At 53.5% G+C, this 9,930-nt stretch overlaps 2 protein-coding genes across 2 annotated transcripts; one reads left to right on the top strand and one right to left on the bottom strand.

The window, feature by feature from the left end:
• Window positions 1-509: 509 nt before the first annotated feature.
• LOC149365736 (heat shock protein 68-like) lies at window positions 510-3,094 on the bottom strand. Its single transcript, XM_089545580.1, has one exon. The coding sequence runs from the start codon at window positions 2,552-2,554 to the stop codon at window positions 626-628; it is 1,929 nt and encodes a 642-aa protein (XP_089401706.1). The 5' UTR covers window positions 2,555-3,094; the 3' UTR covers window positions 510-625.
• Window positions 3,095-5,467: 2,373 nt separating this feature from the next.
• On the top strand, window positions 5,468-8,550 carry LOC149365735 (heat shock protein 68-like). Its single transcript, XM_089545567.1, has one exon. The coding sequence runs from the start codon at window positions 6,003-6,005 to the stop codon at window positions 7,938-7,940; it is 1,938 nt and encodes a 645-aa protein (XP_089401693.1). The 5' UTR covers window positions 5,468-6,002; the 3' UTR covers window positions 7,941-8,550.
• Window positions 8,551-9,930: the final 1,380 nt, after the last annotated feature.

Raw genomic sequence — 9,930 nt, 5'->3', positions numbered from 1 at the left:
TTTACTGGAGCAAACCAAAGAGTCTGATCTCTGGTTATGGATTATGGCCACTCACCTTCAGCACCAAAACAGTACACAAGCACTGTAGTAAAAATGTCAACACGAATGATGCATTTGGCTATCACCTTGATGCGTTTTTAGTGCTTAGAACACGGTAGTCAAAGAAAGCTACAGTACCCTCACTATTGGAGGCAACACATCTCATACCTATTTACAAGGGTTTCTTGAGAGGTAAAATTTGTGCAAGGTATAGACCTTTCCATTGAGGGTTTTCTAAGCATCGCCACATTGCTCGCTGGGCTGTCGTATGCGGCTGTATTCATCCCACGCGAGCGTGGTGGAAATGGCAGCGGAACCGATTTGGAACAGCTCAGAAAGGGGGCGCCTCGACAGCCTCCCGATGGCAAGGTCTATATGCATTGTGAGGTTTGGTGTCAGGGCAGACAAGCCAACATCACCTAACCAATAATGCACAAGCCACAAGTTAAAAAAAAATGCATCCCTTTATTATGGCATCTGAGTAAACAGCTGCTACCAGTACAAAAAATAATTTACATGACTATGAGGGTATGGGCAATAAATTAACATGAAGGGCGAATGACGACTAGCTATCACAGTTTGCGGCTCAGTCCACTTCTTCGATCGTGGGTCCCGAATGGTGTGGGGCTGCCGAGGCATGCTTAGGTCCCTGCTGCTGCTGCTGCTGCTGGTGGAGCTTGCTCATGATGGGCATGCAGGCCTGCTGCAGCTCCTTGAGCCGGTGCTCGTACTCGTCCTTCTCGGCCAGGCTATTGGCGTCGATCCAGGAAATGGTCTCTCGGCACTTGGACAGGACGGATTCTTTGTCAGACGAAGACAGCCTGTCCCCGGCCTCTTCGGCCGCTTGCTTGACCCCGTAGACGTAAGACTCGAGGGAGTTGCGAGCGGTCACCCTCTCTCGCTGTGCGTCGTCCTCCTGCTTGAACCTCTCTGCCTCGGCTAGCATGCGCTCAATGTCCTCCTTGGAGAGGCGGCCCTTGTCGTTGGTGATGCGGATGCTCTCCTGCTTGCCCGTGCTCTTGTCCCGGGCCGACACCTGCAGGATGCCGTTGGCGTCCAGGTCGAAGGTCACCTCGATCTGGGGCACGCCGCGGGTCGCCGGCGGGATGCCATTGAGGTTGAACGTGCCCAGCAGGTGGTTGTCCTTGGTCAGGGCGCGCTCTCCTTCGTACACCTGGATGGTGACCGCCGGCTGGTTGTCAGCGTAGGTGGTGAACGTCTGCGACGTCTTGCAGGGGATGCGCGAGTTGCGCTCCACGATGCGCGTCATCACTCCGCCCGCGGTCTCGATGCCCAGCGACAGCGGCGCCACGTCCACCAGCAGCACGTCGCGGATCGTGTCGCTAGAGTCGCCGCTCAGCACGGCCGCCTGCACCGCGGCTCCGTAGGCCACGGCCTCGTCCGGGTTGATGCCCATGGACAGCTCCTTGCCGTTGAAAAAGTCTCGCAGCAGCTTCTGCACCTTGGGGATGCGCGTTGAGCCGCCCACGAGCACCACGTCGTGGATCTGGGATTTGTCCATCTTGGCATCGCGCAGGGCGCGCTCCACGGGCTCAAGGGTGCTGCGGAACAGATCCATGCACAGCTCCTCGAATCGGGCGCGGGTGATCTTGCTGTAAAAGTCGATACCTTCGAACAAAGCGTCGATCTCGATGCTCGCTTCGGCCGAGCTGGACAGGGTTCGCTTGGCGCGCTCGCAGGCCGTACGCAGTCTCCGCACCGCCCTCGGGTTTACCCGCAGATCCTTGCGGTGCTTGCGCTTAAACTCTTGCACGAAGTGCTCCACCATTCGGTTGTCGAAGTCCTCGCCTCCCAAGTGGGTGTCTCCCGCCGTTGAGCGCACTTCGAACATAGAGCCTTCGTCGATGGTCAGCACTGAGACGTCGAAGGTGCCGCCTCCCAGGTCGAAGATGAGGACGTTCTTCTCGCCACGCAGGTTCTTGTCCAGCCCGTAGGCCAGAGCGGCGGCAGTGGGTTCGTTGATGATGCGCAGCACGTTGAGGCCGGCGATCGCTCCGGCGTCCTTGGTCGCCTGCCTCTGCGAGTCGTTGAAGTAGGCTGGCACCGTGATGACGGCGTCGCTCACTTTCTTGCCCAGGTAGGCCTCCGCCGTCTCCTTCATCTTGGTCAGAACCATGGCGCTGATCTCTTCAGGGTTGAAGCGTTTCCGCTCGCCCTTGAACTCGACGCTGATCTTGGGTTTGCCTCCGTCATTCTCCACCTTGAAAGGCCAGTGCCGGAGGTCGTCCTGGATCTTAGGGTCGTCGTAGCGGCGTCCGATCAGCCTCTTGGCGTCGAACACCGTGTTCTCCGGGTTCATGGCCGCCTGTGCCTTCGCTGCATCGCCGATAAGCCGCTCCGTGTCCGTGAAGGCCACGTAGCTTGGCGTCGTCCGGTTGCCCTGGTCGTTGGCGATGATCTCGACGCGGCCGTGCTGGAAGACACCCACGCAAGAGTACGTGGTGCCCAGGTCGATGCCGATTGCCGGCACGTCTGCCATTGTTCGGCTAGGCATGGTGACTGTGTTTGTTGTGAGAGTTGCGTTCCGTTCAGAACACTCGTTCGCTTGTTGCAGTCAGTGAAATCTGCCAAACGCTTGCGCGGCGCGGCATTTATACGATTCGCGCGCTTTTCTAGAAGCGCCCAGAAATTTCGCGAGCAGAGCCAACCAATCGAAGCAAAGTGGGTTATTGACGTCACGCGAGCTGCTCTGCGATTGGTCGCCAGCTGTAAGAATGCTCTGGAAAGGTCTCGCGTCGTCTCCTTTCAGCTTACAAAGAGTAACAAAAAAAAAATAGTTTTGATGCGGCGACGTTGGCCGCGTTTGTTTGCTTCTGAGTTTATTGTGCCGCCCTTACTGCTGTGTCGAAGTGAAGTGGGCACAAAAGTTTGCTTGCACTAAATATTCTCGGAATGCCTGGTTTCTTGGCCTTCGTAGCCATTTGTAGCCATATCCGTACGAGAGCACGCGAGAACGTTCGAGACCTTGCGGGATCATAACAATCGAGGCAGAGGAAGATGGCCGCGGCCACTCAAACCGTCTCGAAGTTTCGCTATGTTCTAGGCACTATAGTTTCCCCTTGCAGTTATTGTTGCGTAGTCGTCGGCTTGTCGACCTGATATTTGTATTGCTGTTTATTGTAAGGCCATTGAAACCATGTTTTGTCGCAGCCGGGATCGAAACCGCGTCTTTCGGGCAAGGGCGTCCGCAGAATTTTTTGCAGGGGGGGGCCCCGTTGGTGCCCCGGGGGGGGGGGGGGGGGTATGTTCGTAGCAGAAAGGCGCTATTTGCGGAGTAAATTTATTTATTTATATATAAATAAAAATTAAACAAAATGCACACATGAAAGAAAAATTACAAACAGCAAATTAAAGCGCGGCTAGGAGAGGTACATTGGAGTTTATCAACGAAGAAACAACTAAAATTAATAAAAATGCAAAAAGATGCTATATCACTTCGTGGAGAAGAGTGCTCAGTCTTGCTGCATACGGGTTCTCGACTCACCCGGATTGATGACCAGCACACAGCACAATATGTTCACAAACACGCAACTACAGTCACTCAGTCAGTCTTCCTTGAACAGCAACTGTAGGCGCCTCGGATTTTTCTGGGCGAATTGCGTAATTACACGTGTGATAAATTCACTTCTGTGCTTCATTACACGCTCTCGGTGCACACTCATCATACACATTGATTGGAAAAACTGTTGAACGCGTACGTTGAAAACAAAAGATGACTATATATACAACGAAAACTTATTTACAAGATAAATGCACGCTCGCAGCTTCATACACCTCGCTCCATCTTGCTTGCGCATCCGCACAGTCGAGCAACCGCACACACACTGCTCTCCGCTCGTCGTTTTCTCGTCCGCTGTCTTGGTTGTTCTCAGCTTCGCTGACAACCGGCCACTAAAAACACCCAAGCACAAACACAGAGGCGCGCACACGTGCAAGGGCTTACTTGCCGCAGTATCCCCGAATGCGCACTTTGGGGGTGAAAGGAACGCCGCGCAACTTCCGAGGGGAAGGGACACTCGCCACTCCAGTCGGAAAATTTGTTTTTGTGTTTTTATGGGGTTCAGAGCCCCAAAACGACTCAGGCTATGAGGGATGGAGTAGTACAGAGTTCCGGGTAATGTCGACCACCTGGGTCTCTTTACCATGCACTGACACGCACAGTACATGGGCGCTGTTGTGGTTTGAGGCCCAGCCAGAGGTGACAGGCGAGCCAGGCAGGCGCCATCGGGCTGCGTTGACCAAAGGCGCTGGTTTTCGCAGAAGACGCAAAGAACGCTGGTGTGGGGGCGCCTCGGGAGACTGCGTCGCCGTGAACAAAAGCAGCTAATCCCCTTTGCCGGAGATTCTGAAAGCGGCGCTTCTACCGAACTGCGCTACCCGTGGATCGGAGGAGACAGCGAGCGGCGGCGGCGCCAACTCATCGCCCGCTTGCCCCTGAGCAGCCCGACAAAGCGGGGGTGGACACGGCTGATTTTACCTTCCCTCCTTCAGAATTCATCGGTGACCGGCGTAACGATAGGCGAAAACAAGATGCCCCGTGCACTGTCTGCCTCCGTGTCGCTATCTCTCTAGAGATCAAAGAAACAGACACCCATCTCAAGGCGGCTCGAAACACATGCTCGCCGGTGCCGCTGTATGTCTGGAACAGGTCGCCCTTCAGTAGAGCTAACGATGGCGTGGTTTGAAAACGGCGGAACGACGCACGCCCGGACGCGGCATTTCGCAGATGTGACCATGCGGGGCTGCTTTTACCCTTTTGACTGAGCGCACCACCGCCCCTGGCGTGCGGCCATCACTCACGGTTCGAGTGAGTGATTTTCCAGGGGGGTGCAGCCCCCCCCCTTGCCCCCCCCTCCGGACGCCCATGCTTTCGGGTCAGCAGCCGAGCGCCGTAACCACTGTGCCACCCGAGCGGGTTCAGCTAAGCTGAGCTTCTAAATAAAACACACTGCCAACTATAGACACCAAATATTAGAGGCGTGTTTTCTTCTCTCAAATGACGCGTTAGACATTAATACACAGGAGCGCCCCTTGCCACTCGCCTATGACCACGAAACTATTTACAAGTGGATCTCTTCTTGACACCGTTTCGGTTTCATCAGCAGAACGATGGCTGTGACATGCAGTTGATGCTTAGGTCATGTGAAACATAACATAATCGCTGAAACGAAGTTTTTATCTACTAAAAAACTTGAGCCAGCCTGTTTCAAGAGCTGGAATCACAACATGGGGATCAAACAATCGGGTACTAAAACGCGATCATTATGATAATATTGTTGCAAGAAAATATGATTTCAATGGCCTTACAATAAACAGCAATACAAATATCAGGTCGACAAGCCGAAGACTACGCAACAACAACTACAAGGCGAAACTATAGTGCCTAGAACATAGCGAGACTTCGAGACGGTTCGAGTGGGCGCGGCCATCTTCCTCTGCCTCGATTGTTATGATCCCGCAAGGTCTCGAACGTTCTCGCGTTACTCGCGTGCTCTCGTACGGATATGGCTACGAGTGGCTACGAAGGCCAAGAAACCAGGCATTCCGAGAATATTTAGTGCAAGCAAACTTTTGTGCCCACTTCACTTCGACACAGCATTAAGGGCGGCACAATAAACCTCAGAAGCAAACAAACGCGGCCAACGTCGCGGCATCAAAACTATTTTTTTTTTGTTACTCTTCGTAAGCTGAAAGGAGACGACGCGAGACCTTTCCGGAGCATTCTTACCGCTGGCGACCAATCGCAGAGCAGCTCGCGTGACGTCAATGACCCGCTTTGCTTCGATTGGTTGGCTCTGCTCGCGAAATTTCTGGGCGCTTCTAGAAAAGCGCGCGAATCGTATAAATGCCGCGCCGCGCAAGCGTTTGGCAGATTTCACTGACTGCAACAAGCGAACGAGTGTTCTGAACGGAACGCAACTCTCACAACAAACACAGTCACCATGCCTAGCCGAACAATGGCAGACGTGCCGGCAATCGGCATCGACCTGGGCACCACGTACTCTTGCGTGGGTGTCTTCCAGCACGGCCGCGTCGAGATCATCGCCAACGACCAGGGCAACCGGACGACGCCAAGCTACGTGGCCTTCACGGACACGGAGCGGCTGATCGGCGATGCAGCGAAGGCACAGGCGGCCATGAACCCGGAGAACACGGTGTTCGACGCCAAGAGGCTGATCGGACGCCGCTACGACGACCCTAAGATCCAGGACGACCTCCGGCACTGGCCTTTCCAGGTGGAGAATGACGGAGGCAAACCCAAGATCAGCGTCGAGTTCAAGGGCGAGCGGAAACGCTTCAACCCTGAAGAGATCAGCGCCATGGTTCTGACCAAGATGAAGGAGACGGCGGAGGCCTACCTGGGCAAGAAAGTGAGCGACGCCGTCATCACGGTGCCAGCCTACTTCAACGACTCGCAGAGGCAGGCGACCAAGGACGCCGGAGCCATCGCCGGCCTCAACGTGCTGCGCATCATCAACGAACCCACTGCCGCCGCTCTGGCCTACGGGCTGGACAAGAACCTGCGTGGCGAGAAGAACGTCCTCATCTTCGACCTGGGAGGCGGCACCTTCGACGTCTCAGTGCTGACCATCGACGAAGGCTCCATGTTCGAAGTGCGCTCAACGGCGGGAGACACCCACTTGGGAGGCGAGGACTTCGACAACCGAATGGTGGAGCACTTCGTGCAAGAGTTTAAGCGCAAGCACCGCAAGGATCTGCGGGTAAACCCGAGGGCGGTGCGGAGACTGCGTACGGCCTGCGAGCGCGCCAAGCGAACCCTGTCCAGCTCGGCCGAAGCGAGCATCGAGATCGACGCTTTGTTCGAAGGTATCGACTTTTACAGCAAGATCACCCGCGCCCGATTCGAGGAGCTGTGCATGGATCTGTTCCGCAGCACCCTTGAGCCCGTGGAGCGCGCCCTGCGCGATGCCAAGATGGACAAATCCCAGATCCACGACGTGGTGCTCGTGGGCGGCTCAACGCGCATCCCCAAGGTGCAGAAGCTGCTGCGAGACTTTTTCAACGGCAAGGAGCTGTCCATGGGCATCAACCCGGACGAGGCCGTGGCCTACGGAGCCGCGGTGCAGGCGGCCGTGCTGAGCGGCGACTCTAGCGACACGATCCGCGACGTGCTGCTGGTGGACGTGGCGCCGCTGTCGCTGGGCATCGAGACCGCGGGCGGAGTGATGACGCGCATCGTGGAGCGCAACTCGCGCATCCCCTGCAAGACGTCGCAGACGTTCACCACCTACGCTGACAACCAGCCGGCGGTCACCATCCAGGTGTACGAAGGAGAGCGCGCCCTGACCAAGGACAACCACCTGCTGGGCACGTTCAACCTCAATGGCATCCCGCCGGCGCCCCGCGGCGTGCCCCAGATCGAGGTGACCTTCGACCTGGACGCCAACGGCATCCTGCAGGTGTCGGCCCGGGACAAGAGCACGGGCAAGCAGGAGAGCATCCGCATCACCAACGACAAGGGCCGCCTCTCCAAGGAGGACATTGAGCGCATGCTAGCCGAGGCAGAGAGGTTCAAGCAGGAGGACGACGCACAGCGAGAGAGGGTGACCGCTCGCAACTCCCTCGAGTCTTACGTCTACGGGGTCAAGCAAGCGGCCGAAGAGGCCGGGGACAGGCTGTCTTCGTCTGACAAAGAAGCCGTCCTGTCCAAGTGCCGAGAGACCATTTCCTGGATCGACGCCAACAGCCTGGCCGAGAAGGACGAGTACGAGCACCGGCTCAAGGAGCTGCAGCAGGCCTGCATGCCCATCATGAGCAAGCTCCACCAGCAGCAGCAACAGCAGCAGCAGCAGCAGGGACCTAAGCATGCCTCGGCAGCTCCACACCATTCGGGACCCACGATCGAAGAAGTGGACTGAGCCGCAAACTGTGATAGCTAGTCATTCACCCTTCATGTTAATTTATTTCCCATACCCCCATAGTCATGTAAATTATTTTTTGTACTGGTAGCAGCTGTTTACTCAGGTGCCATAATAAAGGGACGCATTTTTTTTTTTAAACTTGTGCCTTGTGTGTTAATGCTTTGGTGACGGGTGAAAATTTGCCTTGACACCAAGCTTTTTAAATGTGCTGCTTGCTCAGCGCAGCAGCTAAGAGTGCTTAGAATTAAGTGTGGGCCGGCTCTTTTCATTGGTTGGCCTGCGCTGGTCTCTTCATTTGTTCGCACAGAGATTCGTGTGCGTAAAACTGAGTTACATGGTAAGTATAGGTGTTGCTGGCACTCTTGTCCAGCTAACTCGGTTGTGAGGAACTCTGCAACATTCACTTTTCAGAATTATAATGGACAAAGAATTGTGTGCGAATATGATGATTATGGCAACAGCCTTGCATTGATAGGTGGCAATAATTCGCAGAGAGAAAATTTAGGCGTGCTGTTACCAACAGTGTATAGATATGCACAGGTCTCTCCTATAGTGACGGTCAAAGTTAACTGTACCGCTCGTAATGTCTACTGCGTCGCTCCTCCTTACACTGTGTGCTCAGCTATGTAGCTGCGCATTTGTATTAGTTTTATATACAATGGCCGTGGAGCCCTTGAGAGGGCTTGTGGTTGGAGTAGGGAAACTGGTCGGAGCTAATCCCAGACTTGCAAAATCTGCTGGCTGTTTGCTTCATGTAGTACATGTGTTCGTCTGAGGTGCAGCACTTTCAAGTACAACATAACTGGAAGCATCTGAGCTCTTTCCACCTAACTGTGAGAGAGCAATAGGCCAGAAATGTGGTATTTCATAGTGAAGGAGAAGAGTATCTTGCACACTTGGTGAACTACTCAGTGACATGGCTTGGAAAGAGAGTAGCTATGCACCTGTAATCTAGTTCCAGAGATAATCATGCCACATTACAATTATCTATTTATTCACAAAGTACTGCAAATCGAAATCACTTCAGGCAGGAGAGGAAACAATTTTTAATCACCAGTAAGTGCTATGCATTACAAACAAAAAGTCCAACAACAAAGTCTACATACATACAAGTATTTGATACTTTAGGCTCCAAAAAATGACTGAAATGTATTGCAACGTTTAGAACTTTTGGCTGAGCACTGGAAAATGTACTAAATGAAGAAAATGACAAAATTTCCAAAGGAGAAAAAAAGATTATAAAGCTCCTCTTTGCTCCACTATTACCAGCACTATTAAGTGCTTGAAAGTGCTTAAAGCCTACTGGAATTTTGTGAATCTTATAGTTTTTGAGCCATGGTGCAAAATGCACTCGCACCGACTCATACCTTTTTGATAGCTCCTGAAAAGGAGGGAAAGAATTTATTTTTGACTGTACTCGCTAGATAGCATCACAGGTCCTTATAGAAGCTAGGAAAGACTTTTTTACAGTACTAAACTTCCTTCCATTGCTTCCATGTGGGTGATTCCCACAGTCCAATATGCTGGACAAGTTTTACGTTGCTGGGTCTTGGGACGATATGACAGCTGGAGGCTGCTGGCCTTCCACCTGGGGTGGGGCTGTAGTGAGACTAAGACAATAAAATGTGGTGCACACAACCTACTGCTAATCACTGTTTCTCGAGGGTGGTTATGTAAGGGTGTGCCTTGCTTGCTGCTAGTATTTTGCTTCGTGACATGTATGGAAACTTTATTACGAGAATCTTCTGCACTTGTGTTGGTAGCTTTGTGTGCATGAAAGCACCACATACAGCATCAGTGCATAGGTCACCGCATGCACAAATTGCTGTTGCTGCATTGGGTGTCAAAAAATTTTGCCACATAATCATCCATGTAATCAAACGTGTGCGGCTAGGCCCCACCTGGCAGCCACACCAAGCGCACCTGCCGTAAATCCCGGCATTCTACGGCAATAAAGTTGTTCCTCGCTCTCTCACCAACTAGATGC

Source organism: Amblyomma mixtum, chromosome 1 (assembly GCF_055824585.1).
Source record: "Amblyomma mixtum isolate Tamu chromosome 1, ASM5582458v1, whole genome shotgun sequence".
NCBI classification, from domain to species: Eukaryota; Metazoa; Arthropoda; class Arachnida; order Ixodida; family Ixodidae; genus Amblyomma; species Amblyomma mixtum.
The sequence above is the reverse complement of the archived record's forward strand: the minus strand, read 5'-3'. Positions and strand labels throughout refer to the sequence as shown.